Source organism: Leptopilina heterotoma, unplaced genomic scaffold, assembly GCF_015476425.1.
Source record: "Leptopilina heterotoma isolate Lh14 unplaced genomic scaffold, ASM1547642v1 Lhet_157, whole genome shotgun sequence".
NCBI classification, from domain to species: domain Eukaryota; kingdom Metazoa; phylum Arthropoda; class Insecta; order Hymenoptera; family Figitidae; genus Leptopilina; species Leptopilina heterotoma.
The window spans coordinates 1019149-1036490 of record NW_025110871.1 but is presented as its reverse complement, the minus strand read 5'-3'; the positions used below and the strand labels follow the sequence as shown (position 1 = coordinate 1036490).

Sequence of the window (17342 nt, the reverse complement as noted above, 5' to 3'; positions counted from 1 at the left end):
TAGTTGATCAATTTTAACTAATTATGTTTCAATTTTTACTAGAATTTAGACTCAATTTTGACTAATTGAAACTCAATTTTTACTAATACAGATTTAGAAAGATTAAAAATATTTTCTATAATTTTTTCTAATCATTATTTTTAAAAATAAATTAAAGAAAACAACGAGCAAAAGAAAATTTAGATACTGAATTTTATATCTGCAAAGTAATGTTTGTGGAAAAAATCGACTAAAATTTTACAGATAATTTTTTTATTATTTTAAATTTACTTAATTTAAATTATTTAATTATTTAATTAAACCATTGAATTAAATTTAAAAAATAATTAAATTTAAAAAATAATTAAATTATTTAATGTAAATAATTTTTTTTTACATTCTTATTTTAATTGATGAAAAAATTTTTGACTTATTATTGATGAATAAAAAAACATTACTGAATCATGGAATTTTAGAATACAAAAAAATTAATATTTTACAATATTATTATTGTTTATTGAGATGGAAAATTTTTTTCCAATTCTCAGAATAATAGGATTAAAAAATGGAAGTTTAGGAAAAAAATTATATTATACTAGACAATAAATCGGGAATTTAGTAGGTATTCGAAAGAAAATGTCTTTGAGGACATTTTCTTTCAAATGATATTAAATTCCGTGCCATTTGAGGATTCTTGTATTTAGAAAAATTATTGTGAATTGTATAGAACCAAATGTCGGAGGTATTTTTTTTTTTTTTTTTTTTTTTGAAATAGTGAATAATTTTACTATTGTCAATGTTTTTTGTACTCCTAAGTTTGACATAATGCAAATGCATGGAAACAAATTATGTAGTAAAAAGAAGTGAAGAAAGAAATGAGAAATAAAAAGAAGGAAAAAAAAGAAAAGAGAAGAGAAACAAAGAAAAAAGAGAGAAAAGAAGAAAAAAGAAGAAAAAAGAAGAAAAAAGAAGAGAAGGAAGAAACCTGAAAAGGAAAACACCTTCAGAAGGTTTTTACCTTTTGAACCTTACGAATTATATAAATATATACAAATCGTAACTATTGTATTACAATTTATACAATTTATACAATTTATACAATTTATACATTTTATACATTTTATACGCTTCCGATTATGTTTATAAATAATATCCAACTGACGAGAGATTCAAAATATAAATAATATTATTATTATTGACGAAATATATACACATATCTATATATATAATATATATAAAACTTAATAATCACAAATTGTACTCAATTACTTTCCCAATATCCAATTATTATTTAAAATACTATCCTAAATAATATGGAAATATTTTCTTTTATTTTTTGTAGAAAAAAAAAATTCCGAAATAGTTTCAAATTTGTTTCTCTAAGCAATACGCACAATTTTTTCTTGCACAATTCCAATATTCTCTCTGCTCTTTTCTTTCCTCATTTTCTTATTTCACTAATTTCAGTTTTGCAATAAACAAATTACAGAAGTCATAAAAATAATATTTCCAATATATTTCGCATTTAATACAATGTATATTTTAAAATATATATATTGTCAGTGTATTAAAAATAAATCCTTACTGTAGGGGGGGGGGGGGGGGAATAAAATAAAAAGGATAAACGATGTAATAAAATTTAATATCAGAATAGAGAAAACGCCATATTATGAAATCTATTTTAAATTATTGAATTATTATTGTTTTTTTTACAACAAAGGAATGAAAAATTTATTTTTTCCAACTACATTTTTTTTTATTTTTGAGGCTATGACAATATTCAAATTTAGTTTTCCTACTGATAAAACAGTGGAGAAATAATACAAAAATTAAGGAAATAATTACAAATAATTAAAAATCATTTATATTTATTATTTAATATTTAGGGGAACATAGTCTAGGTCGGCCACCTTTTTGACTTTTGTTTATAACTTTTTTTTAAAAATGAATTTGGACAATTGAAGTATATGGTTGGAAAGTCCTGTTTAATAGGAACATTTTTTCTGTACAAAGTAAATTGACAGGTTTAAAAATGAAAAAGTTATAAAGATTTAAAAAAAAAAAAATTTGTAGTCCAGGTTGGCCATTACAGTCAAGGTCGGCCATGTTTAAAATTCAAAGGGCATTAATCGTTAAAAAATAAAATAACATGTTTGGAGTTACGGAAAATTGATTCTTTATTGTTTACAGTTTGTAACTTAATGAAATAACAAAATAATAACAATAAACAATATAAAAAAATAAATATAAATAAAAAAAAGTTTTGCACTAAAATATTAATAAAATTAAATAAAAATATTAATAAGATGATCAATTATATTATGAGTTATACAGAATTGCAGTTTTTGCAAATGAAGTAGCTCGTCCTCAACTTTGTGCATTTTAAACACATAGTGGCCGACCTTGACAGTAAGTAACATTACCGAATTGTTGTAAACAAAAAGAAATACGTTTCGGGATTCGATTTTTTACTTTGTTTTCCTTTCAACCATGAGTCCCACAAATTTTCTGCATACTTGCCTTGACGATTCAATTTGTTTTTTATCTTTTATTAATGGTTTTTCACATTATGCACAAAACTTTTTTTGAGCTTTTTTTGTACCGACGTCACAGAAAACACAATTTTCGATTTTCCGAAAATGTAATTGAACAAAAAGTTAGGTTTCACTAAGACAAGCTTCGACAAAAATGCGCGTAGGTGGCGCTAGTGAACTTGACAAAAAAACGCGAGTGGCCTACCTAGACAGTAGGCCAACCTTGACTACATTCCCCTATTAATAATTTTATACTTGATAATAAATATATATTTATAAATAAATTATTTTAAATACAAATAAATATAAATATTATAAATAAATTACAAAAAAAATATTTAGGAATAATAATAATTAGCATTATAAATAATAATCAAGATTATGCTAAATTTAGATTATGCTTTGCAAAAAAAAACGAAAAGAAAAAAATTAGTTATTTTTTATTCTCTTTTTTAGAAAATAATTATCTACGAGTTACGTGTTAAAAAAGTAAATTGAAGTTGTATAAAATAGTAATTAGATTTAAAGTGTTTTTTTTACATTCTCTCATCATATATGAGAAAGTTGTATAATTAGATTAAATTAAAATTTTATATTTTTTTTTCAATAGGTTCGGACAGGTGTATAGGAAACGGTAACTATTTATTTTTCTGCTTGTCAGTTTATAATTCCACTTACTAATTTTCATTAGACCATCTGTTATAGAGTTGTCATTGTCGTCATAAAATAAAACTAAATAATATCAATGCCACAAATTAAATAGACAATATAATGTAAAAATAAATAAATTTCTACCTAACAGCTAACAGTATGGTCATAAAATTGACCTGAATATTATTAATATGCTGATAAAATAGACAAAATATTGTAAAAAATAAATAAAAACTATATGGTCATAAAATAAACGTAAATATCATAGTCGTAAAGTACACCCTAAATACTATAGTCGTAAAATTGACCTTAAATACTATGGTCATAAAATTGACCTAAATATTATGGTCTTAAAGTAGATCTTAATTCAGTGATCATAAAATTTACCTAAATTGTACTGTCATACAATTGACCTAAATAATATGGTCATAAAATTGACCTAAATAGTATGGTCAAAAAATAGACCTAAATAGAATCAACACAATGATTAATTACACAATAAATGTAAAAGAAATAAAATATTCCTAACCGTTTGGTCATAAAATAGACCTGAACAGCATGGGCATAAAAATTGACCTAAATATTATGGTCTTAAAGTAGATTTTAATGCAGTGATCATATTTAGACCAAACAGTCTACAAACAGAAAATATTCCATAAAAACATCAAAATGGTCGTAAAAATAGTGACATGGTCGAAAAATTGACCAAAGGTAATAGGAAGGGTAAATATTGAAAAAGTTGATTTAACTCTTAAAAAATTACTATATACATTTAGTTTAATTTCGTATAATTAGTAAATAATTATTACCTATAATTATAATTTAGTACCTATAATTACTATTTTTCATAATCCCTCATTACGATTCTTTGGACAAATTCTATATTAAAATTGTTTTGAAAAGAATTAAATTTCTGCAAAGGATTTTACTATTTATAAAAATAATTGAATTATTGCGAAGAATTTTACTATTTATAAAAATAATTGAAATTTTTCGAAGATTTTATTAAAATTTTAAGAAATAATTAAATTGTTACGAAGAATTTTATAGAAATATTTGAAAATAATGAAATTCTTTCGAGAAATTCAATTAAAGTTGTTTAATTATTAAATTGTTTAATTATTGAATTTCTTTAAAGAATTTTATTAAAATTAAATATATTAAAAATAATTGAATTCATCACAAGAATTTTATTATTTTTTGAAAATAATTGAATTCTTTCAATTTTTTTCACGAATATATATATATATAAAAATTACATTGAAAGTAATTTAATTTTTATGTAGAATTTTTTAAAAATATTTTGAGAATTATTGAATTATTTTTTAGAGAATTTTAAATTTTTGTTGAAATTGAATTTTATGGAAATTTTGGAAAATAATTAAATTCTTTCGTGTAACTTTATTTAAATTGGATTAAAAATAATTTAATTCCTGCAAAGAATTTTAGTATTTATAAAAGTTGATATATAAATTGATAAATTAATAGGTAAATAATAAAATTGATAGATAAACAAATAAATTAGTATATAAACAAATAAATGAGTAAAAAAGTTGTTGAATGAATAAATACAAAATAAAATGATATATAAATTTATAAACAAATAAATAAACAAACAGTTAATTAAGTGTTTAACAAATATGTGAATAAATAAATTAGTAGGGACAATTAATTAAAAAATTGAAATTTATGGAAATATTTAAAAATATTTTAATTCTTCCAAGTAATTCAATTAAAATTGTTTTGAAAATCATTGAATTTTTGTAAAGATTTTACTATTTTTAAAAATTTGTATTAATTTGTTAACTTTGATTAAAATAAAAAATTATAAACAATTACAATCTCAAAAATTGTCCTCGAGAAATGTCTTAAGAATTTATTCCCCTCTGGGGGGTTTTCGTGGTCGCTGATTACAAATCAAATGTTAATTTTTAAAAAAATTAAAAATAAGCCGTTGGTTTTTTAATCTTCTCAAATAAAGTACAAGTTTCTTAAACGCATTGTAATAAATATGTAAAACACCGGAAATCTTTTGACGTCTTAAGAAAAAAATCGTCATTGTACCTATTTTTACATTAAATGCGAAAAATTGGCATTTCTCCAGAACAGGAAGACACGATCGCGGCCTTCATGCATCAGAAATCAGAGTCCCGCCGTTCGATCTAAATATTTCACTTGCACTCGCGCCACGAGTGCTCTGACTTTCATTTTTACACATCACGTTATACAAAAGTCTCTCATTTCGCTCAAGAGAAAATGATTCTAATCTGCTCTAATATAGTCATACTATTCAGATTGTATTGTGATTTCGCTATTCATATTCTATACAAGTTTATTGAAAAAAAAAAAAAAAATGTTAACAATTTGAAATAGCAAGGGTAAAAATTTATCGCTTCAATGCTCACACATTACTTTGAAAATAAAATGGAAGGTCAATGCGCTCGATATGATACATATATATATATATATATAAAGAGAGAGAAAAAATTCACTCACGCAAATCGTTGCAATTACATAATAAAACTTATAAATAATTTTACCTTACAGCGAAGAGTGCGATTAAATATTCATTAAATTATACACCAACTAAATAAAGTGTCAAAATTAATGAACGTAATGAAACTTTAAAATGACAATTAAATTCTTTGAAAAAAATTAGTTATAAATCTTATTGAGGAGGAATTTATTATTTTGTACTAGCATTATAGTTTAATTTTCTTCTCATCAGTAGTTGAAGAAATGACAATTAAAAAAAATCTTTATATAGACCAACTTATCTAGATAATAATTGCATAATAAATAAATATAACTTAATTTTCTTGGATTAATTTAATTTTTAAATAACTAAATAAATTTAAATAATATCTATTTTCATCAGTCATGGACTTTATAAAATTACTTTTAGTTTTGTATTGAAATGCAGAAATATTTAAAAAAGTATTTTTTTTCAATATTGCATAATCCGTAAGTTGATGGAAGTTTATCGTGTTTTTCTTTATTGCAGAGGAGAAGTAAATTTTCCTCAAATGTCTGTTTCACATGCTCTTTCAGTGAGTATAAAATTGATAATACTGCCTTGAAGTTCAATTGTTTATACATTATATTTTTGTTTAAATAATAAATACATATCGAATTTAATACTATTAATAATAATAATAATAATAATAATAATAATAATAATAATAATAATAACAATAATAATAATTATAATATTTATTTGTTTATTTACTCATTTAATTTATTAATTTATTTATTCACATATTCGTTAAACATTTAATTATCTATTTGTTTATAAATTTATATATCATTTTATTTCGTATTTATTCATTTAACAATTTTTGTACTTATTTATTTGTTTATATACTGATTTATTTGTTTATCGATCAGTTTTATTATTTAGCTATTTATTTATCAATTACTTATTATCAATTAATTACGTAGTTATAAATTTATTTATTTATCAATTTATTTATCTATTTCATTATTAATCAATTTATTAATAAATTTATTTATATATTCTGTTATTTTTTTATTTGTAAATTTATTTTTCATTTTTATTTATTTATCAATTAATATATTTATTCGCCTAATTATTTATTCATCAATTTATTTAAAGAATGTAAACAAGCCAAATTTATAATTTTTTTTTTATTTATTTATCGACTCGTTTTTTATTAATTTATTTATATATTCACTAATTTGTCTATTTATCAATTTGTTTTGCAAATTACAAAATTTTTTATTTTCAAATATAAATTTTTTAAATAATTTCATAATCGAAACTTAAAACATTCACATATTAAGTACAAAATTTATTATTACTGTTCATATTTTCAAAAATCATAATACAATTTCATGAATGAATTCAATTATTTTCTAAAATTTTAATAAATCCTTCTAAACAATTCAATTATTTTTTTAAATAGTAACATCTTTATAAAAATTCAATTATTTTCAAAACAATTTCAATTGAATTCCTCGGAAGAATTCAATTTTTAAGAAAATGTTTAACACATTTCGAAAAAATTCAATTTTTTTCTTAAATTTTAATAAATCCTTCGAAAAAATTCAATTATTTTTATAAATAGTAAAATTCTTCGCAAGAATTCAATTAATTTTATAAATAGTAAAATTCTTTCCAGGAATTCAATTATTTTCAAAACAATCTTAATTGAATTCCTCGGATGAATTAAAATATTTTAAAATATTTTCATAAATTTCAATTATTTCCTAAAATTTTAATAAATTCTTTAAAACAATTAAACTATTTTTATAAATACTAAAATTCTTTGCAGGAATTAAATTATTTTTAATCCATTTTAAATAAAATTACACAAAAGAATTTAATTATTTTCAAAAATTTTCATAGAATTCAATTTCAACAAGAATTTAAAATTCTCTAAAAATAATTTAATTATTTTCAAAATATTCTTAAAAAATTCTACATAAAAATTAAATTACTTTCAATGCAATTTTTAAATATATTCGTCAAAAAAAAAAAAATTGTAAGAATTCAATTATTTTCAAAAAATAATAAAATTCTTGTGATGAATTCAATATTATTTTCAATATACTTAATTTCAATAAAATTCTTTAAAGAAATTCAATTATTTTCGAAACAATTTTAATTGAATTTCTCGAAAAAATTTCATTATTTTCAAATATTTCCTTTGCGGAAATTCAATTCTTTTCAAAAACAATTTTAATATAATTTCTCAAAAGAATTAAAATTTTCAAATATATTAACATAAAATTTATTTATTTTCTAAAATTTTAATTAATTCTTCGAAACAATTAAATTATTTTTATAAACAGTAAAATTTTTCGCAAGAATTCAATTATTTTCAATACAATTTTAATAAAATTCAATTGCTTTCAAAATTTTCAATTAAAATTATTAAAAAAACTCCATTAGTTTAAAAAAAAATTCAAAGAAATTCTTCACAAGAATTTAATTAGGATTTTTAAAAATTTAATAAAATTCCTCTCGAGAATTCAATTATTTTTCTAAATAATGAATTTCTTTAATGGAATTCTATTATTATAAAATTTTTTGATAATATTCTTTGCAACAATTCGATGATTTTCAATACATTAATTTTAAGATTGAAAATATTTGAAAAGAGTAAAAAAATATTTATATTTTCTCTTATTTGTTTGTTTATCAATTTATTGTTTACATATTTATTTATATATTTAATTATTTCTTTACTTATAAATTTTTTTTCATGTTTCATTTTTATTTGTTTATCTTATTATTAACCTATTTATTTATCAATTTATTTTTTAATTAATTTATTTATTCCCCTATTTATTTATCTATTTATTTAAATAATATAAACATACTGAATTTATAAAGTAATTTTTTTTAATTTTAAATTTACATTTATGAATTTTTTTATTTGCTTAAATTTTTTTATCTGTTAATTGCTTTATGCCCACCGATTGCTCAGCAATAATAGACAATGGAGAAAAAACTATATAAGAAAACATTGGTCCAGGAGATCGCTATAATCTATAAAACTTAAAGAAAGCTGGAGGTGGTTAACCGTAAAGTCGACACATCTCCGCACCTATAAAGTTGATCTGAACGTCGCGCGCCCGCCTCAGAAACACTTAACCCTCCAACTTATCCGGACAGTTATTATACAAAAATGCTGAAAATACTTCAGGTAAATAAAATTATCTTAAATTAAAGACAACAACAAAAAAATCACCACCTTTTTACAAGTCACAAATTTTTTTTTTTTTCAAAATTTCCCTAAACAATTTCCCTGTTTCACTCATCAATCACTGTATACTTGTCAAGAATAAAAAAAAATTTCTTTCTGCTCACTTAACTTTTATTTCTTCAACACTATTTTTATATAATAAAAAATTCATCACTTTGGAAAATTGTATCCAATTATTTATTTTTTACACTTGGATTTACAGTAGGAACTTTTATAAAGTTTTTAATTTTTTAAAAATTTTAGTAGGTTGTTATTATAATTATTATTATTATTATTATTATTATTATTATTAAATTATTATTTATTGTTAATTTATAATTATTTTTATTTATTATTAAATTAAGTAAATTTTAAAAAATTATATTTATTATTAAATTAACTAAATTTAAAAAAATATATTTATTATTATATTTTAACAATTTTTTTTAAATAAATAAATGAATTTTTATTGAAAAATAAATATATAAATCGATATAGTGGGTTTCAACTTCACATTTAGTGAAGGAACTTACTAATGAATTGACAATTATTGTTTCGTGAAAAATTCTGGGAAAATTCAAATAAATTATTATTATTTATCTAAATAAATTAAATTAATTAAATATCTAAATAAATTTAAACAATATATTAATAATAATATATAATAATTATTATTATTTACCAAAAAATATATAAAATAAATTTTATTTCTTGTTAGTCGTCGAATAAAAATGTTGTACAAGGAGAAATGTTTTTTAATCTCGAACAGTTACAAATTTCACTATATTGTCGAAATTTTAGTTGAAACTTTCGTTTTTTTAACAATTAGCATTACTATTTTTATAATTATTTCTACAAATTATCTCGTTATTATTACCTATAAAATATTAAAAACTGTATAAAATTATTGTCAATAAATTATTATATTCCAAATATACTTCTAATTAATAATTCCATATTTTTGGTCTATTTCTTTATTCGCATGAATTATATTTAAATAGGAACACTTATTATAAATATTATTAATAATATTAATATTATTATTATTAATAATATTGTTGAAATAAATTTTTGTAGAAAGACATATTATTTAAATAAAAAAGTTTAAGATCTTTATTATTATTAATATTATGATGAATATTAATAATATAAATTACTAATAATACTAATTAACAAATTCCCAAAAATTAAAAATAAGTGAATAAAAATTGATATGATTGATTTTTCATCTTTTAATTATTTATTATTTGTTTTAATTAATTTTACAACAATACTTTTATATCGATAAGAATAATTTTCTTTTTATTTTATGAAAGTGAATGATATTAATTTATCTTGTCTGGTGCCTAATTTAATGAGTTAAAAATCTTGTTTATTAGAGTGTTTTCTGGCTAGTAACAACATTTTCAAGAAAACTTGTTCATTAAACTGTATAAATCTCGTGGAACACATTAATTTACAACAAGCATGACTATTTTTTTTTTTTTTTTTTTTTTTTTATGTAACAAGTGTCAGATGAAAAAGGGGAAACATTGCCTTGCTAATTTATAGCTGTTCACTTTCATGAAGCAAGAGTGTATAAAAATTGAGCAGAAAGGTTGAGAGTAGCGTCACCTTTTCCTCTCGATTATAAGGATCGACCGATTAAACATTGCGCTTTTACCTCTCTAAGGCATGTACTTCGACTACACACACACAGAGATTTATTTATATATATATATATTTATATAGTCTCGAATATTCAACAACTTTCCAATTTCCAAGTCACTTGCTCACAATTTTACACATTTACATTTGTTTCTATCTATATACGCACAAAATATACACTATTGAACACATAAAACAGATACAATTACATTTATAGGTATAGATGGATTTTTTTTTTTATAAATAGTAAAGTGAAAAATAATTGCAACATTTCTGTGTAAAATAAAATTTCTCTATGTGTGAGTGCAATTTTTACATTTTTTTCTCTTTTTTGCAATTTTTCATATTCTCATATTACCGCAAAGTAATAGTAGACTAAAATTGTAATAACATCCTAACAAATCTTTAATTGCGGTATTTTAAATATTATTTGGTTCCTTTTCTAAAATAAAAGTAAAAAAAAAATTATTATTAATATTATTAATGTTAATATTTTTTTTTAATTAATATTAATCTTTTTTAGATTTTACTATTATTTGCTGTGCCTTGGTGTTGTTTGGCCCAATTTTCCATAAAGGGACCTAGCGATGGTAATCGACAGGCACAAGGTTTGAAGTATAGTGCAGATAAGGGGATCGAATACACTGACAAAAGTGGTAAATATAATTTAGAGAAATAATAAATTTTTAAAAAAGAAAAGAAAAAGTGGTAAATATAATTTAGAGAAATAATAAATTTTTAAAAAAGAAAAGAAAAAGTGGTAAATATAATTTCTCTCCTTTGAGAATAGCAAAAACTTCTTCTATTTGGAAATCCATATGAATAGGGGACGATAGAAAATAATTGCTAACCATTCAAATTTTTATATACTTCCTATGAAACAATGATCCGTATAACAAAAAAAAAGTCCTGTACAAAAAAATAATAATAAATAATACTAAATAATACATAGATATAATTGATGATAATAATTATTATAATTTGTTCAACTGTAAACTTAGTCGTAAAATTTCGATTACAACACACAAAAATTTTCTCCTATCTTATTTCAATATAGAATTTTTAGAATTACTACTCTTACTCCCTAAGGGAATATATATATAGAAAAGTGAACTGTATTTTTATTTTTTTATTTTCTATTTGTTTATTAAATATTATTCAAATTATAGAAAAGTAATAAAACGAATACATTATTTATTATCTACTTACAATATTTATTAGGAAACGAATTCTAATGACTTCAAAAAATACCAGGGCAGTCACAAAAAATTAATTTTGTTTTTCCCTAATTTCCGAGTCAATTATTTCTAAAAATTCACGCTATAATGCTTTTAATACTCAATTATAATTTAAAATTTTAAGTGAAATTCATTTTTTAATTAATTTTTATTAGAAAATTTTTCGAGAATTCAATATTATTTGAATACAAAGATAAATAATTTATCAAAATAATTAAATATTTCTTAAAATTGAATTTTTATGAAGAATTTTATCAAAAAATTTTTTAAATAATTGAATTCTTTCGGCGAATTTTCAAAAAAAAATTTTAAGAATAAATGCAATTTTCTATCATTTTATTTAAAATTGTACAAGAAATAATTGATCTCCTGTGAAAAATTTTATTTATGAAAATAATTGAATTCTTGCAACGAATTTTATTAAACTTTTTTTGAAAGAATATTGAATTCCTGTGCTGAATTTTTTATTTGTGAAAATAATTGAATTTCGGAGAAAAATATTATTATTTATGAAAATAATTAATTTCTTGGGGAAGAATTTTATACAATTTTTTTAAAAATAAAATTGAATTTTTAGAATTTTTTAAAACTTTTTGAAAATAATTAAATTTTATTGAGAAATTTCATTAAAAAATTGAAAAAAATTAAAATCTGACAAAGAATTAAAACATTCTGTTTTAAATAATTTAATTCCTGTGAAGAATTTTATTTTTGAAAATAATTGAATTCTTGGGAAGAATTTTTTATTAAAATTTTTTAAATAATTGAATTCTCGAGAAAAATTTTATTATTTAAGAAAATAATTGATTTCTTGCGAAGAATTTTATTCAAATTTTTTTAAATAATTGAATTCCTATAAAAAATGTATTATTTGTGAAAATAATTGAATTTTTTTGGAGAAACTTTATTATAAAATTAAAAATAATTGAATTGGTGGGAAGAAATTTTTAAAAAATTTGAATTCCTGTGAAATTTTTTTAAACATTTTTTTAAATAAAAAAATGCATTGAATTTTTTTACAAAATTTTATTAAAATAGTAGGTGTTAGAAATAATTGAAATGAGATAAATTTTTGAAAATAATTGAATCTAACCAAGAATTTCATTAATTTTTTTTTTAAATAATTGAATTCCTGTGAAAAATTTTATTTTTTACGAATATAATTGAATTGTTTCGAAGATTATTATAAACATTTTTGACAATAATTGTATTCCTAGAAAAAAAGTTGTATTTTTACGAAAATAATTGTATTCTATAATCAATTTATTTATTATAATTTTTCAAATTTATTAAGCATTTTATCAACATTTTTTAAAATAATTGAATTCTTGAGAAAAATTTTATTATTTATGAAAATAATAGATTTCTTGCAAATAATTTTATATTGAATTTTTTTTTAATAATTGAATTCCGTTAAAAAATGTATTATTTGTGAAAATAATTGAATTCTTAAGAAGAAATGTATTAAAAATAATTGAATTACATTAAAATAGTAGATATTAAAAATAATTGAAATGAGGTAAATTTTTGAAAATAATTGAAATTTTGACAAAAATTTTATTAAATATTTGACGAAAATAATTGAATTTTGAAAAAGAATTTTATTATTTCTAAAGATAATTGAATTTTTGTCGAGAATTTAAAAAAATTTTTGAAAATAATTGAATTTCTGTAATCAGTTGTTCTTAAAATTTCTATTCAAATTCATTAAAAATTGAAACTTTCTAAAATTTCAAATTAAAACCTTTGAAGTTCATTTATTTATGAAGATTGTAAACGCAACTCTTCTGAAATCCAATTAATTTTTTAATTTTTAAGTAAAATTATTCATTAATTAATTTATGAGTAATAATTTTATGATAGTTCTTCAACAATTAAGTTATTTAAAAAGAAATTATTGTCAGAAATAGAAAAAATTGAAGGTTTTGTATTAAAATTCTTGGCAATGTCATAGTTTATAACGGCATACAAAAAAGACACCAAAATTCAGAATTTTCTTATAAATTCTAAAAATTAAATTTTTTCTAGTACTTTTAATAAAAATTCCTGGCTAATTCTAATTTCCTTGAATTCCCTGACCTATGGTAACCCTGAATACAGATATGATTAAGTAACTTCCATATTATCAAAGTATTCGAAGATAACTTAAAATTTCTTTTCCAGCATCACTAGGAACTGGCGATTTTACAATTCAAGGTGCAACGGATGGACACAGTAGTTTTCAAATTCAAGGCCCATCGGATGGAAATACAGATTTCCAAATTCAAGCACCGAGTCATGGTGGTGCTAATACCTACCTACAGGATCCGTATGATCCCAGACAAAGAGGCGATAGCCCACAACATCGTGCATTACAATATCAAGATCCAAGCGGTGGGTAATTTTTTTTCTTCTAATTTAGAACCAAAAAATGAATACTCTTTTGTTCCATTCCCCAAAAAAAATCTAAAATACAAAAATTCTAAATTTAAATTAATAATAGATTTTAAAAATTATCATACAAAAAAAAGGAATTTTTAGTAATGTGTAATTTTTCTGAAATGTGAGGGGAAAATATAAATTTACAGGTTTGAAAGTGAATTGGCGATTTGGCCAGAATCGTCAAGTACAACCTCAACAGCAACAGCAGCAGCAGGAACAATATGCGCCGCAACCAGTTCCACAACCAGTAGCACAACAACCACGTCGTCGACCAGCACACAGACAACAGCAACATCAACCTGCACGACAACAAGCACCGGCACAAATACAACCAAATTATACTCCTTTTAATAGTGCTCCATCACAAATTAAGCAGTTACTCGAATATCAGGCGCAGATACCTTATCAGAATGCCATTCCGGAACCGTTCAGGTGAAAACTATTTTTTTTTAAATATTTAAATACAGATACATAAATACATAAATAATAACCAGTGTGACAAGTTTCGAGTTTGATAATTTATTCTTATTGAAAGTTTCGTCGAAAATCAAAAGTCATCAAAAGTAGTAGTAGCATCACTTGCAGTGATGTCTTTACTTTAAAAATGTCTTTACTTTAAAGATTTAATTTTACTAAGTTTTACTAAGTTTTTGCTAAGTCTTTACTTTAAAAAAAGTGTCTGCAGCATCAGTAGTATCAGCAGTATTAGCAGTAATAACAATAGCAAAAGCGATAACAATATTGCATGCTACATCCGTAAAAATCTTTGTACCATCCAATCACATAAATTTATTTTCACTTTCATCTTCCCTTTTGCATTTCATTAATCATCATTTCTATTAATCTTCCGTCACATCCTAAAGGCAGTCTTCCATTTGCATAATTTCAGATTCGATGCCGAATCAGCTGCACAACTGCACGCTAAACATTTCCAAGAGGAATATCCAAAGCAGGTTCAACAAGCATTAAGCGATAGGAAGAATGTATTGCAACAAGCGCCAGCTCCTGCACCAGTCGAAGCTCCACAGAGGCATCAACCACGAGGTCAGTACCGTGCTAAATATCGTGCCGAATCAAGACAAAAGCGTCAAGCACCAGGTGGCTATCAACAACAACAACAACAACAGCAACAACCAGATTTCTCCCAATACAAAAGAATATCACAACCAGCACCTGAAGTATTACCAAACTATTCAACAAATTTACCAACAGAAATTTCATCTCTATTGAAATATCAGGCACAAATCCCTTATGATATTATTGCAAATCAAATTAGTTATGTTCCTGATAAGCCATACGTACCACAACCTGTTCAAGCACAACAGCATGCACCACAACAACCACAACAACAGTACGCTCCACAACAACAACAACAACAATACGCACCACCACAACAACCAGAATACGTTCCACAATACGCACAAGGTCTCGCTCAAGGTCCAAATCAAGCACAAGGACAACAGTACGGTGGAGTACAAGCCCAGGGACAGTATTATGGTCAACAACCCACGCGTCCTGTGACTGAACAACAATATTAGAATTTACAATCAATTTCTAATTTTTTAATTCACTTAAAAAGAAGGTATGAAATTTCCATCAAAAAAATAAAGATTACTTTCTCTTTCTACTTCTACTTTCAATAGTCGGAAAAAAATCGTTTTTCAAAGAGAGGAAAAAAAGAGATGACGGATATATTTATTTACAAATTTTAATCTCCATCAGCGATTATTTCTTCTTTTCTTTTGCATTACGCGTTTGAACTGTAATATCGATTTCAATCTAAATAGAAAGTGCTACGACTATTGGCACAAATTTACATTCATTAGAAACATGAATTACCCAAGTGACTTTCCTGAGATGAAATGAAAGTGAATTTTCATGTTATACATTATGCACGATTATTTTATCAGACGTATATATGCACAATGAAGAACAAAATTATTCGTTTCTGTTCGTTTATTTTATTATATATACATTGTACAACTGTACAATGTACGGATTATTAATTATTATTTTTATTGAAAAAGAAAATGTCTGCGATAATTTAATGATAAACGAAAAAATTGCGGTGGCTATACACATATATTTTTTTATTTAATGGAGTGCAATTCTGTTATTTAAAATTAAAATTTGAAGATTTCAAATAAATTTTAAATTAAAATGAATTACATTAATTATTAAATTAATCAAAATAAATTTTCATTTTGACTTTGACTTTGGAAAAATTTAAGTCGAAAAATTCACATTATGTCAAAGTTTTAAAAATTCAAAAGTAAAAATCAAACTTGAATTCAAAGATATAAAGTTAAAATTGAAGTCAAAGTGAAAATTAAAATTTGATTTCAACGTCCAAGTCAAAATTGAAGTCGAAAGTAAAATTTAAATTCTAATTCAAATTCGAAATGAAAGTCAAAATTTAAGTCAAAATCAAATTTTAACTCAAATTTGAAATTCAAATTAAAGACAAAATTAATGTTGAATTCAGAGATAAAGTCAAAGTTGAATTTTAATTTAAACTCAACGTCTAAGTCAAAATTATAAAGTCAGAGTAAAATTAAAATTCTAATTTATATTCGAAATCAAGGTCAAAATTTAATTCAAAATTTTGATTTTGAATTAAATTTTGACCAATTTTCCAATTCGAATTCGCAAATTAAAATTAAATAATTAATTTCGAATTCAAATATAAAGTCAAAATTGAAGGCAAAGTCAAAATCAAAGTGAAATTCACAGTTAAAGTGAATATCAAAATCAAAGTCAAATTCAAAGTCAACTTTAAAAGTAAAAATTGAAGTTAAAATCAAATTCGAAGTATAAACTAAATATTTAAAAACTAAATTTAAATCAAAGTTAAATTTTAAATTCAGTTAAAAATCAAAATGAAAATCCAAAGTGTAAATAAAAATGAATATCAAAGTGAAAATTGAAATCAAATTTGAATTTTTAGTCAGAAAAAAAGAAATTGCACTTCTGCTGTAATATTGAGCAACATCAATTATTAATTTTAAACTTCTTTACATTTTTATTATATTGTTATAGAATATTATATAATTTTCTTTTCCATGTGTGTGAATCTATAGATGCGTGAAATTATCAGCGATGAACTAAATATAATATATATTTAATATAAAGAAAAAAAAAACCACCGAATAATTAGAATT

General features: G+C 22.1%; 1 protein-coding gene across 1 annotated transcript; it reads left to right on the top strand.

Moving 5' to 3' along the window:
- Nucleotides 1-8684: 8684 nt before the first annotated feature.
- LOC122498668 (putative uncharacterized protein DDB_G0271606) lies at nucleotides 8685-16234 on the top strand. The gene is made up of 5 exons (XM_043606519.1): nucleotides 8685-8836; nucleotides 11046-11178; nucleotides 13924-14133; nucleotides 14328-14613; nucleotides 15071-16234. The coding sequence occupies exons 1-5, from the start codon at nucleotides 8819-8821 to the stop codon at nucleotides 15717-15719; spliced, it is 1296 nt and encodes a 431-aa protein (XP_043462454.1). The 5' UTR covers nucleotides 8685-8818; the 3' UTR covers nucleotides 15720-16234.
- The last annotated feature ends 1108 nt before the right edge of the window (nucleotides 16235-17342 follow it).

What these genes read in the sequence shown, in the direction of transcription:
- LOC122498668 (XM_043606519.1), top strand. An exon ending in CGAATACACTGACAAAAGTG is followed by an intron (nt 11,179 to 13,923) that starts GTAAATATAATT and finishes TTTCTTTTCCAG; the next exon opens with CATCACTAGGAACTGGCGAT. An exon ending in GCCATTCCGGAACCGTTCAG is followed by an intron (nt 14,614 to 15,070) that starts GTGAAAACTATT and finishes GCATAATTTCAG; the next exon opens with ATTCGATGCCGAATCAGCTG.